This window comes from Thamnophis elegans, chromosome 2 (genome assembly GCF_009769535.1).
Source record: "Thamnophis elegans isolate rThaEle1 chromosome 2, rThaEle1.pri, whole genome shotgun sequence".
NCBI lineage: Eukaryota > Metazoa > Chordata > Lepidosauria > Squamata > Colubridae > Thamnophis > Thamnophis elegans.
Window position 1 is genome coordinate 90,289,510 of NC_045542.1, and position 22,273 is coordinate 90,311,782.

The 22,273-nt window shown below is 36.7% G+C and overlaps 1 protein-coding gene across 3 annotated transcripts in view; it reads right to left on the minus strand.

Moving 5' to 3' along the window:
• Positions 1 to 22,273, minus strand: part of FLT4 (fms related receptor tyrosine kinase 4) — a 108,663-nt gene that overhangs the window by 42,724 nt on the left and 43,666 nt on the right. For 2 of the 3 annotated variants that reach the window (XM_032211830.1, XM_032211827.1), the window contains exons 4-11: positions 18,699 to 18,811; positions 17,578 to 17,740; positions 16,190 to 16,329; positions 14,361 to 14,532; positions 12,159 to 12,276; positions 11,396 to 11,550; positions 9,375 to 9,537; positions 5,453 to 5,591 (exon numbers count right to left, since the gene is read on the minus strand). In XM_032211830.1, the coding sequence (XP_032067721.1) occupies positions 5,453 to 5,591; positions 9,375 to 9,537; positions 11,396 to 11,550; positions 12,159 to 12,276; positions 14,361 to 14,532; positions 16,190 to 16,329; positions 17,578 to 17,740; positions 18,699 to 18,811 (1,163 nt within the window). The remainder of the gene's footprint in view (positions 1 to 5,452; positions 5,592 to 9,374; positions 9,538 to 11,395; positions 11,551 to 12,158; positions 12,277 to 14,360; positions 14,533 to 16,189; positions 16,330 to 17,577; positions 17,741 to 18,698; positions 18,812 to 22,273) is intronic. The other variant, XM_032211829.1, reaches the window with a different exon arrangement.

Genomic DNA, 22,273 nt, shown 5'->3' on the forward strand with positions numbered 1-22,273 from the left:
CTGTAGTACTTGGACAGGAAGTAATCATGGAGGGACATGAAAACAGGAAGTGACTTGAGGAAACTGGAAGCCATTTGTTTGTTCTTTTGCCTGCATCACTATCATGGGCACAGTTTGGTAGCTGACACTGTCACTTAGAATAGGAAACTAGTCACAGAAAGGCATGCATGATCCTGTCGCTTTATTATATTTACCAGCATAGTGGAAAGAAACAACTTTGAAACGCTGGCTTTTTAAAGAAGATAATAGATCAAGATTAAAAAACCTCCCTAAAAGAAATTATGGATCACATCCATTAGAGATCCACTGGAATGTCTCATATTCCAAAATAACATCACACCAAACAAAACCATTTGTTCAAAAATATACTGGATACGATGGTAGGCTGACAAATTAAAACCAGTTTTAAGGTTGATGTACATTAAGCTTATGTGTAGGAGTGACATATAGAACAGTGGAGAATAACGGGCAGGAGAAAGTGAAGAGCTGTTTCCTGTGCTTTTCACTACTTAAGTAAATTGCCTTAAGAATTCCTCTCCTCCCCTGTGAAGGAGAAACAGAAAATAATTTGCTTTGACACATAAGGCTGGACCACAATGAATTGGGATCCAAAAACATGAATGGCTTTTTCAAATCCGTTTAAGAAGCTGAATGGCTCTTTTGATAACTGCTCTTAATGCAATACTCTTTTAAACAATTCCAGTATATTTACTGAAAGAAAATGCTTATTGACATATTACTATCCAAGCAACTTGCTCATAGACAGTTTTATTAACTAGATCAATGCAAACATTTCATGGTTCCATTAATGGAATTGTTTTTCAACAACCAGTCTGATTTGGAGTGGGAATTAAATTCAATATGTATTCCATTGTGAAGTAAATGAATAATATACCCAGAAAATTTGGATAAATACTATCTTTATAATCTGCAATTCTAAATAATACAGTCTACAGTATTTTGGTACATCAAGATTATATATATCATAGATTTGCTGCTGTTGTATTTGCCATAGAACTCTACTGTATTATAGCAGGAAGTACACAGGTCAGCGAATATATATGCTGCAAACAGAAAGTTCCCTTTTTAAATCCTTAACATTTTGTTTGCCAATAAGGAGAATTATTGCCCAGATGGTGATAGAGAAACTGTTATGGTTCTCTTCATGGCCTTCAATACTATTGACATGGTAACTTTCTAAATCAGTTATAGAGCTGGACATTGTTTTCCAGTCTTCCTCAGTGACTGGTTCTAGTTGGTAGTGACTTATCAGCCTTTCAAGGTAGACCAAGCCAGGAAACCAGAGTTATGAATACTAATACCACTTTTATTATAAGCCACTGGAAAATACTAGAAGTTTGGTGTCCAGAATCATCAATATGTTTATGATTCTCAATTAAACTACTCAATATATACTCATAAATTCCAATCCATGAGATTGGACTGCATCCATTTAATCCTTCCCTTTTCTTTTAGTGACATAAACAACAAGTCTATTTTTCTTTTGTTCATTTCTTTCATTTGTTCATAATCGTTCATTCTTTTTATATTCCATATGCAATATTCCATATGCCAGTGTCATTCCCAGAGATGTCCCAAAAATATTGAACTTCAAACCCTCAGGCCTCTGGTCAATTGAAGCTTTCAGATTTACCAACCTTAGTTGTGTAGGGTATCTAATACACTTTGCGAGTAAACATGCTTATTCTATCCAACAACTATGAGGTACATGCATATCATTGATATGTGTTCAGATGGGTTCCATATATCTTCTTTAGTTCCCTCACAGAAAAATAATGTTTTGGAAGTGGTATTTTAAAAGGCTTGGATTTGGGAACTATTTTACCTGAAAAATCTATCCTCAATGCCTTTTTTCTAAAAAAATAATAATGCACAGAGGTATGGAAAGAGCAACCGAAAACGGACAACTGAAGAAGAAAAATATTTTATTTTATGAGGATAAGCTGGAAGGAGTAACACATTTAATGAGTTAATTGGAATTAGGGTGGATCTTTACCAGTTTGATATATGTAATTGAAATAATGTTTTAATGTAGCTTTGTATTTGTAAAGTGAGTCTGAAAATGTTTTTTTTTCTTTATACAGTATATAATGCGTAATTCCTAAAGCTTACAAAATATTATTTAAAGTACATTTGAAAGTATTTATGTTAAGAGGAAGTTTAAAAAGATGATTAAAATTTATTGATTTTATAAATATTCTTAAAGAAAAAAATAGTTTTAAAATGGATGTAAAAAAAGCCTTTTCACTTTAAAGTTAAAGAATCTGAAAAAGTATAATGAATTTTGCTAATAGCAATAACAACAGTATTTTGACTAGCAGTTTACAATTTTATCAATCATGGAAGGATGGAAGGTTGAGTCAGCCTTGAGCCAGTCAAGATCAAAGTCCTAGCAGTGGGCAGAGTTAGCTTGCAATAGTGCATTTTAATCACTGTGCCATCATGGCTAATATAAATGATGACAATGATGACAAAGATTAATAAGTGTAAGTAGAATATATACTACTTTCCACAGTAAGCAAAAAAATAAAGGAAGATAGTTAAACAGATTGCTTTATTTGAAGAAATTAATACTGTATATCTAATTTTATTTTTATTTGGAAATCACTTCTGGATTTTGTGCTTGTAATGGAAAAATAAAACTTTGATTTTGCTTTTGCTGATTAAATAGGTTTGTTGTTGTAAAAATAGCTAAAGTATTCAGAGGTGGGTTGCCAATTTTTTTACTACTGGTTCGGGTGCGCTCCTGCCCATGTGACACTTCTGCGCATGCGCAGAAGCGTCCAGGCAGGCGGGCGGAGCCTCCTGTCACAGCTACTACAGGTTTCGCCGATCAGGGCCAAACTGGCAACAACCCACCTCTAATATCATTGCATAAAAGTAAAAAGTTAAGGTTGTAATTTTATTATCTTCTACTGTATTAAGAAAATCAGAAGTCAATGCCTTTCCCCCCTCCCTTCTACCCTACATTTTCTCTTTTTCCCTTCCCTTAATTCCCATTTTTTTTCCTTTGTATTTTATATTCTGATAAAGTAATAAAATTTTGATACAGAAAAAGAAAAATATTTTGAAAGTGGCACTTTAAGAGACTGGGATTTGCCAGAAAAATCTATCCTCAATGCCTTTTTAAAAAATTAATGCACATAGGTGTGTAAAGAGTAACGGAAAATTGGCAACTGAAGAATTTAACTAAAGAATAGGTACTATTTTTCTGACTCTACTTAGAAGAGATAAACAGAACTTGTATGTAACATAAGGCAGTGCCAATTTCAACAACCCTAGCACTGGATAATACAAATACTAGATAATTATATAGCAATACAGATTTTAAAGGGATTAAAAGGCAAAGTCATCCTCCATCTGGGTTTAACCATGTCATTTCATAATTTAATTTATAATGTGGACGCTTGTTAAAATGTTTTGCTGTATATTATTTCAACATTAGCTCTTTTTCAAGAAAGCAATTCCTGGCTTATCTTTAAATGGAACATTCAAACGAGAAAGTTTATTGTGATTCCAAACTGTGTAATGGTGCTTTGGCTCTGGTGTGGGCACCTCTCTATACCCACTGGCTGGTCTGATAGTTGCCGGTAGATTTATGGACCTAGGAAATACTTAAGAGTCACTGCTTTACTTCCTCCTTCATTCAAATGCATGCTTTCCTCAGCCCATGGGGCAAGGGTCTAAGCTTAGGAATAGGTGTAGCTTCTTTAAGAAGCACCTGACAAATACAGAGAAGGTGTTGACTTCAAGTCTGAGTTTCCTTTGCTCCTTTACTCTGGATTTAAAAAAATGCATATTTCTACCATATTTTTCAGAAGCATTAATGATAATGATGATAACAACATATTAAATTTACATGCAACCTAACTCCCAATGACTCTGGGCAGTCTACAAAGATAAACTTTTGAAAAATATAATAACAGACAAAAAAGATGAAGAGAGGATGGCAAGAATGACAAAGAAGAAGAAGAAAACCCAGACAGAAATTTTAAAAAAAATTAAACCCATACAATCCAAATAGGTGACTCTCTGTCACCAAAGGCCTGTGCAAATGGCTAAAACCTTCATAGGCCTTTAAAACGTTAGCATGGAAGGAATTGTCTGGATCTCTCAGGGGAACCTCATTATGGAGGGCATGTCTTGCTAACAGAGAAAACCTGCTTCTGAAGTCCCAATAAATGGCATTATTTAATTGAAGTATTTTCATACTTTTACTTGACTTTTTGCTTTTTTTTAGTTTATATTATTTCATGTTTATGTTTTATTACTCTGTAAATCTTTAAATAAAATAATATATCAGTACTATCTCAGTATAATTTAATTTCTGTCAGTTTGGAGAGATAGCAAGAATTTCATCCGAGTATCAGCATATTTGGCATATACAGACAAAATAGTCTTGTACTCTTTGAGGTTTTTTTAATTTCAGTAAGCACTTCCTGTATTAAGACCTAGTCTCATAAATTGCTTGATCCCACCTACAGAGTTAATTATGAATATGCTATTAATTGCATGGCATGCATTGTTTATTTGTAAACACTAAGCAGGTAAAAACCTTCAACCAGCAATGATAGTAAAGTAACATCTTAATAATGCTAGAGGGCTGTAATATGAATGCATCCTTGTGGAAATACTTTTTGGGAAAGAAAGGTAGGTTGTTTCTCAAGATTTCAAGAACATGCAGGATAGCTCAGGAAATATACAAATAGGTGTGACTCAAAGGAAGTATTCAGCAGGTGCTGACCAGTCCTGGAGAACTGGTAGCGGAAATTTTGAGTAGTTCAGAGAACTGGTAAACATCACCTCTAATTGGCCCCACTCCCATCTATTCTCTGCCTCCTGCGTCCCAGCTCATTAGGGGTGGGGGAAAGGGGATTTTGCAGTAACCTTCCCCTGGAGAGGAGTGGGAATGAAAATGTTATCCTTGGTGGGCATGGCAGGGAAAGTATCCATGCCCACCAAGCCATGCCATGCCCACAGAATTGGTAATAATTTTTTTTAATCCCACCACTGGTATAACTGTTGGTCTGATCAGATCCAAATCTTGAACACATTCTTTTTTATGAGCGTATTCACTAGTACACTATGAAACCAATTTTATCATGAGCCTTTTTTTAGTAGATACTTTTATGACAAATATCTTTTTTCCATTAACTGACAAGTTTGTTCAGTGAAAACACTAAACAATTTTAGTTTTTCAAAGCAAACTTGCTCAATTCATTTCTCCTTTCCCAATTCTTTTCTTTCAACTTTGCTTTGGATGTCGCGTTAGTCTGTTGAAAGAATTGTTGAACGAACCGTATATCAAAAATGATAATACGGGAAAGCCAATATAGTTTGAATTTACCAGATAATATTCCATTTCATACGTTTGAAGTGTTTCTCTGTTACCTCTTTCCAATGGAGAAAGAAAACAGGGAAATGGCCTCACCTTGTTCCTTCCTTCCACAAACTCTGTCCAGGTGTCAATGCTTTCAATGGGGTTCACAGCATCCATCTGTGACACATCCTTCCAGTCCTTACACTCAGGCATCCGGTCCCTCTGATGGCGTTGTACAGCCCTTGGTCTGCTTCATTTTATAGTTTATGTAGTACCCACAAAAGAGAAAGAAATGGAAAAAAATAAGAGACCCTAACAAGGAAGCAATGCTTTACAGGGAAAGCGGATAAATTTAGCAAGATGGAACATGATACAATTTTGTGTGCATGTACCTAAAAAAGGGTATGAATATTTTTTTACTCTGTAATGAAGCCAGAATGTTGGGGACATCCACTAAAATTGAACAGTAGCAAGAAATGAAGAATCCAAATAGACTTTTATACAATGTATCATTTGTTATAAAATTTCTCCATATTTATTATGCAGGCTGCTAAGTCAGGCAGCTTGAATAGGAGAATGACAAGTCTATAGATGGTAGGACTGGCAGCTGTGTAGGATTTACAGAATCTTGATATCCAGAGACCAGCAGATACCACTTTTGGGAAAGTGCAAAAGAAGAAAACATACAAAGGAAGAAGATAACTACTGTACGTGGGCAGAGTCCTTGGATAATTTGAACGCACCATATGTGTATTCAGTAGAGATGTTGAGCAAAAAACAATTTTTTTGTACTTTGATACACAGCAAGAATGAGAACCTGTTTTTAAAAACAGGAACTCATTATGAACTGGGATAAGCAGAAAAGTTGTGGCCTTGGAAGACAGTGCTCATAAATCACTAGCTCCTCTTCCTTTTGACAGAGATACAAAGACTTCTGACGGGACTGGAAATGCCCTGATTTCCTTAACCAGTCACACTGCAGTTATGACATCGGTATTTTTATAGATGCTCCACTTCCTTCTGGGTCGGTGGTACTTGCTATCACATTCCTTTCAACTGTAGAGGTCACTTTCTGTCTCAATAATAATAAATGTTTGCTGCCCATTGTCCTAACTGAAGGAAGAAGGGGACAGTTTGATTCCTGTGCATTAACCATTTTGAGATAGAGATCCTATCATTGTCTGTGTTCCCAAAAACCTTCAGAAATGAATTTCACTGTATTGGGGTCTAGCATGTATTGCCAAACAATGCTTCTGTGTAAAACAAGAATCCATTAACTGGACAACCAGGAAAAACCCTGGACAATGCTAAAATATAAGAGAGTCATAAAGAACAGGACAAGCACCATAACATTGAAAGCTAGAAGGTAGTATTGCAAAGTTGCATTATCAACATATGTGCTTATGCTAAACTGACCAGAAAAAGGGTGGTTAACATCTCTGTTTTTCAAACTACACAAAGTAGGCTAAGTGAAGTCATAAGATTTCAGGAGCTTCTCTTACCAACTGCATGACTTCCTTGATTTATTTGATTAATTCAGTGTCAGTTCTTAGTAACTATCCAGTAAATCTCTAGGATGAACTGTTCCCAAGCTGGCCTTTCAAGTTTCCCAATCTTTGTCCATCACCACTGTAATCAATACTAACTACTTGCTGCTGGTCATCATCTTCTTTTTCTTCTCACTTCTTCTAGCAGTATGGACTTCTCAAATAGTCTGACATTTGGTTCCTGATACCATGCAGGGTTCACATACTGTGCTAAGCCATATGTTGTTGGTTTGGGGTTTATCAAACTATGGGACATCAGCCATTTATTTACTTAATAAATCATAATTGAGCAAACTATGTCTTAATACAATGTATGTTTATACCAAATACTACTCTCTCAGCAAAATTTAATTTTTTAAAATCCAAAACTATTTTCCTCCATAGAGCAATCTGTGGAAGCTGTTGAGTTCCTAATATTATTCTATCTTTTAGAAAATGCTTATTTTCACTCCTCTTCTTTACTTTAGAAAGGTATTTATTTTGCTTTCTTATAACTAATTCTGTTTTCTGCTTTAAACACACAAATCTGTGTCCAAAACCATTTTTGAGTTGAGTTGTACCTTCCACTCTGACAAGCAGCAACTGAATTTCCACTTACAAAAGCAGTGAAGACTTTCCATATATATTTCTAGATCTCTTTTTACTTATATATCCAGCCCTTAATACTGCAATTAATCATTGTGGTATCTAAAATTTGCATACAAATGGAATCTTCTATATGAATCCAGATGAATCAACCTAACTAGTTCTGATTCCAGCTTCCCACCATGGCCAACTAGAAGACCAAGAAGACCAACCACAGAACACAAGGAAATCAGTACTCTTTTGTTGTGATTTCCCAGCAACTGATATTAGTTTTGTTATGCAATGGATTAAATTACAGTTCTGTGTGGTCCATTTAAGAGTTCCTCAGGATTATTTGTATTATCTGAATTATTGTGCTTTGCCAATTTGACTGAGAAACAAATAGGCTTGATGAAGCAAGAACAAGAACATTTTTCTTAAATATGTCTTAGTCTCTGGAGAAAAACTCTTGATTTGAGAACACAAATCCTCTTGATTTACTATGGCTTGAAAATCAAATATTAAACTTTTTTTTTACTTACACTTTTTATTCAGTTTACTGGGTTTTTTTTTTGTTATAACAAGGATACAGCTTATCTGTTTATCAGAAGAGTGTTTTTCCTTTAAGTTAACAAATAGAAAACTTATTTCCAGCATCTGTAATCATTTTTGGAATTTAATAGTGTTAATAAATATCTATAAACTTACTATAAAGTCACTGCTAGACTTTATCATCAGGTATCATCAAACCACAAGGGAGATTACTTTAACTCTAAATATCACCTTCCATTTACTCATATAAAAGGTTTATCTCTTAATATTAATGGAATCTTTTAAGGTACATGAATGGCATGAATAGATTCAGTTTCATGTATTATTTTGGTGAGTAACAAAGCTACTGAAATACACTTCTGAAAACTTTCTCATTAATCTTCCAAAACTGCTTTTAAATCAAACACTAAAACACAACCATTACTTTCTATTTAGTAATCTTCAGCCAGCAGCACAAATTTTCTTTAGATGATATTTCTTTAAAAAATCCTAGAGACCTGCCATTTCTCCTTTTTTTCTGTGCCTTAATACAAACAATTGAAAGACTGTGTTTTCTCTAAATAGAAAATAACAGGGTCCTGCGTTATTTTGTACAAGAGGAGGTGCAATGGGCTACATGGAGTGCTCACTTATTCTCCAGCTGGCAACTCTGTAAACCTGCCACACCAACTTGGCAAAAGACCCATTTGGTTTAAGAGCCTGCTAGGAGGTGTTAGATATTGCACTTGATTGGAGGTGTTAAATGACCCAAAGCACCTTGTCCTCTCCGCATCCAAATCCACAGCCCTAGAAATAGGATGTTCAAGGATGGAAGAAAAACTTAAAGCCTCCCTCTGACAGCAGCCCGCTTTCAGTTCCAATCAGAAATTTTTGTGGGTACTTCACATTTTTTTATCTTGTATGGCTCTGAGACATTTGGAAAGCACAATTCACACTTGTAAGAGAAGTCAAAGCATTTCATCTATATTCATCTACAGAATTGGATCCAAATTTACATAAATATATCAGTCTATTATACATACACAAATAGTCAAGTCTTTTACATGTGCGTTTTAAACACACAAAAAAGACCTGACCTAGCTCTTGGCTAATATGGTCCTGCCTTTACTAAACCAAGGACAGATTATATAATGTAAGAGTATTCCACTATCACTATTCAAACTCATTTCATACAAAAAAAGCCAAATTGCACAAACCCTCAATTGCATCCGAAGGCTTGCTCTGTCTAGAAAAAGCAGCCATGTGATGCAAATGGAGTGGCTTCAATGCGGCTGACTTAGCACATGTGCACTGGCCTAAATAGATCGGTCAAAATTTTCCTTGTGCTCTATTGAGAATTCAGTGCATATTTTAAAAAGAAAGACATTTACAGACTGTGCTGACGAAACATTCGGCAAGGTGTCCAAGGCCTCCACTGCCATTGTATCTTTTCCGGAGCTGGAATGCCGTAGACGGTGCAGGTAAGTACATGCCGGTTTTGACGAGAATAAATGTTTGGTGAAGAGGCTTCTTTCTCAAGGATTTGTGGAGGAACTGAAATCATAATTGTGATAAAATACCAGTTTTATTATTTGCCATTTGGGGTGACTGCTTACGCCCTTCTTTCCAATTCACATGTCAAAACTCCACCAGGCCAACTCTCCCTAATTTTGGATTGTTGCTACTGCTTTTAGTCATCCATATTGTTCTCTTGGGAAGAATTAACTCCCAGAAACTTTTAAATATGCTCTTACACTGCCCAGTAAAAAGGTAAAGTAACCTGGTAAATGCAAAATAAAACACAAATGAAAAGAATATGGATAAAACTAGTAAAGAAAGAAAGAAAGAAAGAAAGAAAGAAAGAAAGAAAGAAAGAAAGAAAGAAAGAAAGAAAGAAGATAAACCTGTTTTCAGCTTACATATAAAATTTTATTCTATCTACACAGAGAGGAAATGGCGTAGCACCAATCAACTGCTCCTACTCCAATCTTAGCATGTCATGCCTTTCCCATGTAATATGGCAAAAATAATACTGAATTACTACATTCAGAGATGAAAAAAGAGAAAAGCACAAAACTACAAGTAATCCTCGACTTATGACCACAATTGAGTCCAAAATTTCTTTTGCTAAGTGAGAAATTTGTTAATTTTGCCCCATTTTATGACTTTTGTCGCCACATTTGTTAAGTAAATATTGCAGTTGTTGAGTTAGTAACATGGTTGTTAAGTGACTCTGGCTTCCTCGCTCACCTTGCTTGTCAGAAGGTCACAAAAGTTGGCCACATGACCTTGGGTCACTGCAACCATCTTGAGCCAGTTGCCAAGTATTTGAATATTGATCATATGACTATGGGGTGGTGCTGCAATAGTTGTCACTGTGAAAAATGGTCGTAAGTCACATTTTTCATTGTCGTTGTCACTTTGGCCACTAAATAAACTCTGGTAAGTCAAGGACTACCTGTACAAATCCAAGAAAATACAAGTAGTCCTCAACTTATAACCATTCATTTATTGACCATTCAAAGATACAATGGCACTGGGGGAAAAAAGACTTACAATTGTTGCAGGATCCCCCTGGTCATGTAATTAAAATTCAGGTGCTTGGAAACCAGGAAGCCTGTACAATAGACCCAGAATCATGTGATCACTATTTGTGACCTTCCCACCCAGCTTTCAACAAGCAAAGTCAATGGGGGAATTAGATTCATTTAATGACTATGCACTTAAGCCATGTTTGCCTAATAACTACAGTGATTTGCTAAACAACCATGGCAAATAAAACTGTAAAATCAGAAAAACACTTAACAACTGCCTTTTTTTAAACAATGGACATTCTGGTTCCAATTGTGGTCACATGTGAAGGATTACCTACCTGTATGTTGATGTACAGTCTAGACTACATAATATTTTGTTATTGCAAGCTAATACTGCTGCCTGTCAGCAGTTCGACTCTCATCAGCTCAAGGTTGACTCAGCCTTCCATTCTTCTGAGGTCGGTAAAATGAGGACCCAGATTGTTGGGGCCAATATGCTAACTCTATAAACCACTTTGAGAAAGTTGTAAAGCACTGTGAAGCGGCTTTATAAGTCTAAGTGTTATTGCTATTGCGATAGTAGAACTGGAGGCTTTTATCTCTTCATTTTTAAACTGGGATGTGTGATGCCCATAATAGCCTTCCTCCATTACAAATGACACTAACAGGATCTTCATCTGTCCCGCCAGAATTCTGATCCACCCCAGACCTTGGATCCTATTTAAAAACCACGCTCTGGTGCCAAAAAATGTGATTAACATCATGCCTAAATTGGTAAGATTTGGGAAACTATTTTCATGGAATAAAACAAATTGGGAATATAGATTTAACTGCTATATGGCTGAAGACTTCTCGTAAGTCCTCTGGTTCTTCCTCACCGTTAACTACCAGCTGAAGGTTAATGCTCTTCTCCAGTCCAGCCAACCCGTTCTTCAGGACCAGTGTATAAGAGCCAGAGTTTTGCTCTGCCACATCCTTGATCTGGAGGGAATATTGAGATTGCCTGTTGGAAATTAACTTTCCATCCTTAAACCTGGGTGGAAGCAGAGAAAGAAGGTATGGATATAGCTTAAGCTTCTAAAAGGTAGCCCTGGGGCTTCAGCCAATGAAATGAAGAATTTCTGAAAAAAGAGCCCTTTCACCTATTTTCCCCTTAAGAAAAGCTTTCTCTGAAATCTGCTGAGAAGCACCGCCCCCCCCCAAAAAAAGTATATACACTGATTTATCATTGGTTTATTGCTATTTGGGGGGAGGGAGGTAAGGGGAAATATTTATGGAGATTCCCCCAATTTGGCACCCTTCAGGCTGGTTAAGAATTCTGGAAGTCATGACCACATTTCAGATGCTTAGCAGCAACCTCACTGGCCATGTGATCGCAATTAGTAAACAGTGTTTACTTTTGGGTTTTGGCCAAATGCCCCATAATGAACAGTAAATTAGCTTAATGACAGCAGTTATTCACTTAATGATTGCCACAAAAACATCATAAATTCATATAATCTGCCTTGAGTCCTCATCTGTGAAATGGCGGCAATATAAATTTTCTTAAACAAACAAACGAAGTCAGGTAGTGGTTTTTCTCTTTTCTAGTTCCCTCCTCTGCCCCTCAATCCAAAGAAGACTCTGAAAGGAATGTATTACCACTGGAACTCAGGCTGGGGATAGGCAACCACTTTTACTGGTAGCTTCACAATTTCGTCTCCCACTGTTGCTTCTATCACTGGGCCCTTTTTCCTTTCCACGTAGATAAATGGCTTCTCTGTAAAAACCATTTGGATAAATAAAAAAGAACAAGGGCGGGGGGTGGGATAAAGAGTCAGAGTTGTTAAACACAGTAGCTGATGCAACAACAGAGATATTTAGAAAATTTATAATTTTATGGATGTAGACCCACACACTACATCTTTGCTTCTTTTCCAGACATAAAAATGATACACCAAGTTACATTTTATGCCACAAAAGCACAGTGCTATACTGACTGATTTAAAAAAAATAATACTAGGAATACTAATGTGCTTATTTAAGAAGCTGCCCAGTTATTCAGATGAGGAGAAAATGACCTTAGAAGGATGCTCCCAGAATACTGCCAGAAACTTTGTTATTGAGAATACAGAAAGGAGGAATGTGGTGGCTCAGCGGCTAAGACGCTGAGGTTGTCGATCAGAAGGTTGGCAGTTCAGGAGTCCGAATCCCTAGCAAGGGAGTGAGCTCCCATTACTTGTCCCAGCTTCTGTCAACCTAGCAGTTTGAAAGCATGTAAAAAATGCAAGTAGAAAAATAGGAACCACCTTTGGTGGGAAGGTAACAGTGCTCTATGCGCCTTTGGCATTTAGTCATACTGGCTACATGACCATGGAGATGCTTTTGGACAGTGCTGGCTCTTCGGCTTGGAAATGGACATAGCACCGCTCCTAGAGCCGGAAACGACTAGCACACATGTGCGGGGGAACCTTTACCTTTATCTAGAAAGGAGTCTTCTCCTGTCTGATTTCCAGGCAACGGAATGGTCTACCTAAGGAGGGGCATTTTGTTCCTGCTCTCCTACAATTTAGGAGGATGGTTAATATCTTATTTTGCTAAGATTTACTATTAATTAATTGACTGATAGATTTGAATTTTGCTTTTTCTGTTATGATTTGTATCCCACATTATTTATTTATTTTAAGCTGCCTATAATACTGGAAAAAACAAAAAAAGGACATCAATTTGAGAATTAATAAACAAATATTATTTCATCATAGAAGTTAATTGAATACTTTATACTCCTTTTGCCAGAATATTCCTGTTCAAGCAAAGTAGTGTTTTTGAATGAGCATTTGTGAGTGATTAATCTTACACATTTCCTACAATAGTGTGCACAATGTTCTTTGGGCCAAAGATTATCTTCAGTTGTATATGGTATGCTGAGCAATGTGCCAGTCATAGATACTAACAGGAAAAATGAGGGTGGCCAAAAAAAGGGCATGTTACACTTAATAAATTACACATAAATAAATATATCATCTGCAGCTCTTGGACATCCAGATGTTTCCAAGACACATAAGCCTTATTTTTTCTATTTTGGCTGCACTGTTATCCAGTATGAATACTGTATACAGGATATGAAACTGAAGCTAAACTGTTTTAAAATCAACAACATGGATGAAAAACAGCAGGAAGCTAATATACTCATTGCTTTTTGACATTAAAAAAGGGTACTTAATTATTCAAAAAGTCATTGTACTCAGCTGTTCTCTGTAAAGTAATATGCACATACCTATCCTAGGACCATGGAGGGCAACTGAACAACTTCTTGATACATTAGATACCAAACAATACATCCTTTACTGTGGATGACCAGGCTGAGACCGAAGGAGGGGGTCAAATGTGTTATCAGTCAAGAGTCCCTTCACGCCTACAAGAGTCCAGCCCACCTTGAATTCCTTTCTATTCTTAACTCCCACTAATTTCCCTTGACATTAGTTGTTCAAATTATTGTAGAAAGCTTAAGCTTACAATAAATCTTTATGTATGTATGTTTAAGCTGCCTAGATGTCCTGATTTCCCTGGTGCTTGATATTTACTTGGCTACTCAAGACAAGAACAGCAATCCTGTACTAATGTTACTTCTGGTAAAGTTATCTCATTAAATCTCACTTGGAGAACAACATATATGGCAACATACCACCTCAATTCCTTCCTAAGGCCACATTTTTCATTTTTTTTTTTAGCCAAAGCATTAGATACTTGCTCAGAGGTTAACGATCCTGCTGGGAATTGTAATCCTATCAGAGTTTTGATGTGTGCTAACAAGAATCTAAAAGAACCTGAAAGGTTTTCTTAGCCTGAGTTAATGTTTTTTACCATGCACGATGACATCTATGCTCTCCTTCAAGTTCTGCTCCCCACTGCTAGCCTTGCATGTATATTTTCCCAGGTCCTCTTGGCTCACATTTTGGATAATCAAGATGCTAGAGAGTTCAGTATGGGTCTGTTGGGACCGCCTCTCGGGCAGTTCTATGGCTTTCCGGTTCATCTGCCAGAAGTGGTAGAGGGGAAGAGAAAACAGAGTTGATATTAGAAGAAATTAAATTCAGAGGCATGAAAACACATCATCTCTCTCAAAGAGCATCTTTCGCTGTCATGATAATTAAACCTGTTGATACTATTTGGAAACTCATATGAACACTACTATATATAGAACATTTTCCCCAGGATGTCAAGCAAAACCAGGTCCTTACGTTAACATTTTATTTGGTGAGTTTTCGAAAAAGTATTCTTTCAATCATGTGAAAAATTGTCCAATAGTAAGGATATAAAATTCTAGCATCTATTCTGTAAACCAATAAAGGAGAGCATTTGTAGCGCCAGTTGAAATGAGGGGTCCTTGATGCTCTCTGAGCTTGCTTGTTTTCTTGCAGACATTTCATTACCCTAACTAGGTAACATCATCAGTGCTAGTTAGGGTAATGAAATGTCTTCAAGAAAACAAGCAAGCATTTGCTTGTGAGCATTTCAACTGTGAGCTACAAATACTCTCCTTTATTGGTTTATAGAATAGGTGCTAGAATTTTATATCTGTTTATTACTGTTGGGCAATTTTTCAGGAATATTGAAAACAACAATGAGGCACATTTGGAGGGAAGAGTCAAAGGTCAGCCAAGGTGCCCAAAATAACTTGTCAGAGAGTGCACTTGTCTTTTTTCCTATTCAGTTACCATCTTCAGTTGCTCTCAAAGAACTCTGATACATGAATGCCCTCCTTCAAATCCTGGAGTCATTTCATGGCAATTCCAACCACATTCTAGGTATTGACTCTTGCTCAAAGTCATTATCTAAACAGAAATTACAACGAACATAGTAACAATGTGGACAGTATGGCTTTAGTGAAATGAGCTCTTGGCCTGACCAATAAGACATTTAACTTGTCCTCAGTTGTGGCTGAACTTCACAACATGTATTAAATGCTACAAACCAGCAGGATTCACACTGAAAATAGTAAAGGTAGATGATGGTGCAGTTCAAGAACTCTTAAAAAAATTAACCAAGTTGTCCTTGTCCTTGTCTATTAAAAAAATATTAGCATCAGAAGCTAAAATTATGTAGTTGTATAGCTGCACTTGGAGACAAAGCTATAGTCTATTTTAGTAAAAGATGTCCCCCTCCTTGAAAGAGCAGATTCACCCATTGGGAGCGCTACTGGTTCATCACTGTAATGGATTTGCAGGCGGTGGTTATGGTGAATAGCATATTTCACATTAGCCAAACCTTGATTATTGTATCATGTTCTACATGGGGCTACTCTGAAAAAGAATTTTGGAGTAGAAATTGGATGCAAAACTAGACAATCCATGGCTCATTGAGTCTTTGTTTCAGAGACAGTTCCTTGACTATATACAGAGAAACAGAATGAGCACATATGTGCAAAAAAGCAGTGAGAGCAAAGCTACTTTAGATTTCCTGCCAGATTCCCTATTGAATTTCCCTATGGGAGCTGGCAGGGAACATTGAAAACTTTCCTTCCTTCCTTCCTTCCTTCCTTCCTTCCTTCCTTCCTTCCTTCCTTCCTTCCTTCCTTCCCTCCTGTCTATAGACCAATAACAAAAATAATAACAATAGCATATTTCACAAATAAAAATAGCATATTAACTACAGAGGCTAAAAAGGAAAGAAAAACAAATGTTAATTCATACCTGTTTTGTTGGGTAATCCCACTGGAAATCAACTCCTGAATTAAATTCAGCCCATACTGTGCAGTTGATAACTAGTTTTTCTCCCACCAATAGCTCCATGGCCCTCCTTGGAAACAACTGAATATCATAAAGCTCATTTCCTGGTAGAAAATGTAGTAAGAAAAAGACAACTATTTAAACAGAGTTCAATTTTTCCTTGGGAAACATAATTTTTGCTTTAAGTGATTAAACTGGTACTATGTAAGGTAAAATTATACATTGCAGATTCACTGGCATTCTAGGCCCACTTACTTACATTTGATAAATTTTTTGCCATTGAACTGTATTCTCATGCAATTCTTGGAGTGAATGTTTAAATTCTTGCCTAAGAACAATAATCTCTTTCATATATAATAATCATCACCCTACAATTGTCCAAATGTTGTAGTGGCCAAAACCAGAGAACAAATACATTTGGGATGAGGAATATGCCTTATAAAATATGTTGCCATGAAAAACAGTGACAAGTACCATTATATTAAAAATATTTATATATAATTTTATTTGCACCAATGTTTTTCTTATTTCCCTTCAATTTTAATGTTATTTTACTTTCGTCTAATTTTGCAATAATTTCTGTCAGCAACAGTTGTTTACACCTTCATGTATGATGCTTTTTTGTTTTTAATATATAGTACAACTGTATTGTTGTTAGCAACATGCAAAAGTTAAAAATATATGCTGTTATGGAAAAGTGACAGATTAATGATTGGGATATGGAGAAGTAATGGAGGTGGGGTGAAATTAAGAGTGTGAAGGTGTCAGTGCCTATGTTTACAAGCATGTATTTCAGAAGTGGCATTCAGCTGGTTCTGACCAGTTCTGGAGAACCAGTAGCAGAAATTTTGAGTAGTTCAAAGAACCATTAATACCACCTGACTGGCCCCACCCCCATCTATTCTCTGCCTCCCGAGTCCCAACTGATAGGAAGGAAAAGGGGATTTTGCAGTAACCTTCCCCTGGAGTGGGGAAGAAATGGAGATTTTACAGTATCCTTCCCCTGCCATGTCTACCAAGCCACACCCGCCAAGCCACACAACACCCACAGAACTGGCAGTAACAAAATTTGAATCCCACCACTGGTGTATTTCATCATCGAGCATCGTTACTCCAATCCTTATCAGATGGAAACAGATATATTTGGAGTTCTTCATGGTTCTTCAGCATGAGAGAAGTATCTCTGCCCCAGAGGCTCTGGACTGGGATTAGGATTCATGCCAGATGTTCCTTCTCTAAAACGATGACCTAGCCACTGTTTAAACCAGGGTTGTAACAACATGCCTTAAAGAAGTTCTTTGTTAGTTGCAATTTTATATAACCATTGCAGAACAAACAGTTCCAAAACTCACCTGCAATGTGGACAATGAAGAAACTAGATTTGAAGGGTTTCTTATTAATGACAGTTTCACACTGAACAAACCAGGAATCTTTGATCAGAAGAGTGGGGACCAGCATTCCTCGTTTGTTGTCCCAGTGAACGTTCTTTCCATCCGGATAGATGACAGAAGTTGTCTAGAAGTAACATTTTGGTAAGTCTGTTTAGAAATGCAGGGACAATTTCCACAACTTCTCCACCAAATGGCTTTTGCAGCCAGTTCCTCTTTTAGGATTTGTCTTGTTGATGAAATAAAGCACCATTTGAGCTTTGTTCATTCTTTGCTTTGCCGTTATGTCCACAGGCACCTCCCTTTGTGAATTCTATCTACAGTAACTCTAATGAATCATTTATCAAGCAATTATTATCCCAATGAACCGGAATGGCTTCTATTAGAGAACAAAGCGGGTTTTTTTTTTTTTAAAAAAAAGAGGAAAAGTAAAATATTTAATGTGACCTAAATATTATCAGCAGATAGCAGCAATTCCTGAGCAGGAGACTAAAAATGAAAGCACTACATGGCTTGTGAACTCATATTCTTGGCTTCTGGCAGGGTATCATTTAATATATTTGCCAAAGAAAATAATTGGCTGAGAGCAAACCTGAGTTTGGTTTTAAGTTGTAAGAAAGAAGAAGATCAGGAGTTGTAAGAAATAGCTCTTATAATCGTCTCAAAAACACTGCAGTTTCTAAAAACTGCCCTTCTTGAATTGCTGTGTCAGGCACTTCGAAAAAAACAATACCAGTGAAATATTTTTGTTGCCTCCACAAATTTCTTCTCTTTTACTAAAAACCTCTGTGTTGTGGTTTTAGGCTTCTCCAAGAAGATCATTAACATAGTAACGTAATCCACAGAAAATCCAAAGAAAGCAATACAAAAGCAAATAAAGACCAAAAGAAAAAGAAAAACATGGTATCTGGGGGAGAAATTTTTCAAAGGTCATAGTTTTAGCAGCTTTTTTTTTTTCCTTTTCCTTTTTTTTTCTCTCTATCTCCTGGAGTATTCCCCCCCCCCCAGTTTTTGTTCGTGCTGGAAGGCTTGCCAATAAGGTAGGATCCTGAATCTTTGTGGGGGGTGGGGGGAACACTGCTTACCAACAACAAAGTGATGTTAAGATCTGGAACGGATACCAGGCATGGGACACAGATATTTTCCTTCTTGTAGATAAGAAGAGTCTCCGGTTTATTAATGAATGGTTGTTCAAAATCTGAGAAGGAAAACAAGTGGAGAAAATGTAGAAGGTGGAAGGAATTGCAGCAAAAAACAAAGTAAATGTGATGAGTTTCTGGAATCTGTTTTGGTTTGTTAGTTAATTGCTGTAAGCGATGATACCAATCCTGGAAAAATAAAAATAAAACAAAATAAATGTGTAAGTGCTTTTATAAATCATGATCCAAACTGTGGAATACTAGTCTTTAGATTTTATTCATATTTATGTTTCTGTTAGGCTCGGTATAATCTTAAATTCTATGTCTGTAATTACTGTATAGGGTTCAGGCTAGGTTAGGTTAGTCATATCTCTATTGTACTAAGTGACATCAATAGATAGGTGGGAATAAGATGAGGGAGCACTGGGCTGTTTGGAATCAGAAGAATGCATGAGAATGGCTGTTTGATGAGTATCTACTTAGAAAAAAGTTTAATTGGAATATGCAATGGTTTAGGCATTATTATCATGCGGAGTGTCCTTACTTTACTCTGAATCAAGTTTTTTAAAAGCAAAGAAAGAGGTGGATAGGGAGGGAGATAGGGAGGAAGGAAAGCATCACTGCAGCTAGTGCTTCACTCCCTCCCTCTTCCTCCTCCCTTTCTTACTGTGATCTTCACTGAGACCTGGCCACTGTAGGAAACCGACAAAACCCCATCTCTGAAAGACTGAGAGGGAGAGGATGATGATACCAAGGACTAATGAAGCATTAACTTCAGAATGGGTGGGTGAAATTCTGAGGAGTTAGGTGGCAGAATAAGGCAAGCATGTCTACCAAAAGGAACCTGTCTAGCACACACAGTTCTACAGAAAACAGTGCAAAACTATCTTTGCAATCATTTTCTCCGGAGCAGCTAGACTAGAAATTAATTGGCTTAGGTAGCAAAACCGTCGTAAGCATCAGAGAATTTGGGGGATTAGAGGAATAGAAAGCCAATCCCAGATCAGCAGAATAGAAACTGTCCAAGGCCTCCTTTATCCTAAACCAACCTTCAAATTTCTCTGAAGTATTCGTTCTTACATTTCTTTTCCAGAAGCTCATTATATCCCCGAGCCCCCAGTTTACTCTCTGATTACACTGACAAAGAGCAAAAATGGATTTATAGACTAAGAAAACAAATTTACTTCATCATCCTACAATTGTGCAAGGTCAATTTAAGGCATTCCCCGCCCCCCAGGCAATGCTGTACATCAGCTTCTTTGTTGTTAAATGCTCCTGACTGGAGGTTTTGGATTTTATTCCATCTCTGGGTTTTTATATAAATATTCCTCCAGGATGTATTTGAAGAGCAGCCACAGATGTTCATAGCAAAGACCAAGGGCAGATTAGATTAAGAGAGAACTGACATTTGTGAAGGGGAATTCCTGCCAAACTCCTAATGCCTCTGGCTATTGTTATTTTGAGTTTGTTATCGGAGCATGGTTTATTTTAACATACCAGCAACAGTGGTCAGTGGGCAAACCACAAGAGCTCAGCATTAATTGGCCATATTAAATTTAGATTGGATTCTAAATACCCAAAGTCCATGATCCACACTAATACTCAGAAAACTCAAAAGCAATAGCATTCTTTAAAAATGAGCTCTTGTTTTCTAAACATTGTGTTACCTCTATCCAAAAGAAGGGCAAGGTGTTAGTAAGTGAGGCATGTAAAAGGGATCCCAAGATGTGCTTAAGGCAAAGGTAAAGATATCCCATCTTGTGCATGGGAAGAAGTGGTAATTAACATTATTAACACCCAGAATGCTTTAATGTGGTTCAAAATTTGGGGACTACCTATGAGGATATAGCTGGCAATATCTCATGGGGGTTCCAAAATTGAGGTAAATGGGTGGTCTATAAACATGAAATACAAGTGGTCCTTGGTATTCTCTGAACTTGGTTGTTTTCTTACATTTCATTACCCAAACTAGGTAACATCATCAGTGCTAGTCAGTGATGATGTTACCTAGTTTGGATATTAAAACGTCTTCAAGAGCGCATCAAGGACTAAGCCCAGAGAGCATCAAGGACTCTTCATTTCAACCCTGAGCTACAAATATTTTCCTTTATTGGTAATATGAAATACAAATAACAAACAAATAATAAATTTTTCAATGTATTTTGCTCCAATTGTGCTCAGTTATACCTTAAAAGACTTGCTTCCTACAGTAATAAGACATTCTGCTGTGTCCCATACCATTGAAAGCAGCAATAGCAATAGCATTTAGACTTATATACCACTTTATAGTGTTTTACAGCCCTCTGTAATTTACAGAGTCAGCCTATTGCTCCCAACAATCTGGGTCCTCATTTTACCCACCTGGAAGGATGGAAGGCTGAGTCAACCTTGAGCCTGGTGAGATTTGATCTGCCAAACTACTGTCAGCTGGTGATCAGCAGAAGTAGCCTGCAGTACTACACTCTAACCACTGTGCCACCACGGCTCAAGTAAACGTGCTAGTTGGCCTGAGCAGCACGGGAATCAATCATATTTTTATCACATAATATTTGGCCTTGACATAGTTCCAGTATGGCAATTCTGCTTCGCTCCTAAACATATAGAGTGGCATTGTTGTACAATAACAAACACATATATGTGAACGATCAGTCATGTGACCACATGTTCACTAGGCTCACATGAATGTGACATGAACGTCCTTGTTTCATCACTTAGATGTTCCAAATTGCACCAAGATGTTTTCTCCTCTAAAAACAAAACAAAACTGGCAAATGGAAGGGAAAGCGACAGGAAGGAAAAACTTCCCTTGTTTTCTATTATGAAATAACCGTTAAGTCTTAAAAAAACAAAACTAGCATCTGAGCTCTATTACAAATTGGTCAGTAACTAATTAAGAGTAATTGGTAACGAAGTAGGCTTCATAGGTTACAAGAAACTCAGAGAGATAAATGCATAAGACATCACATTTCCCTCTGCCTTTTTATGGACTCTTGTTATGGACACACAGAGCCTTCAAACGCATGCAGAATTTGTACAGGATACTGTAACTACATTATACATGAAATATATATCTGGTTGTTGATGCTTATCAATGCTGCTAGTCTGGATCCAGAAATGTAGAACCATACTGAATTAGGTAACATACCATCTCGATTGTCTGCAAGAAGTACTCAGCAAAGGAAATGGAAAGAAATTCAGTGAAATGAAAAATCTTTGGCAGATATTTTATTAGGATTAAATAACCATGTTTGTACTTTTCATCTTTAAATTGTCACTTCTTCGCATTGTATATATTCATCTTACTGGTTTATTTTTCTGATACTTTCCAACATAGGCTGATTATTTGTGCAGTAACCCTTAGACAAGGATCTGGAGCAAACACAGTCCTTTTAGTTAGTTTCCAAAGTTGAAGTGAATTTTGATATTTTTAGCTCTGTATTATATTTTTCGTTCCATCTGAATACAAACATTGGTAGCTTGCATTATTTAACCATGTTTGATCAAACAGTAGATATGAAAAT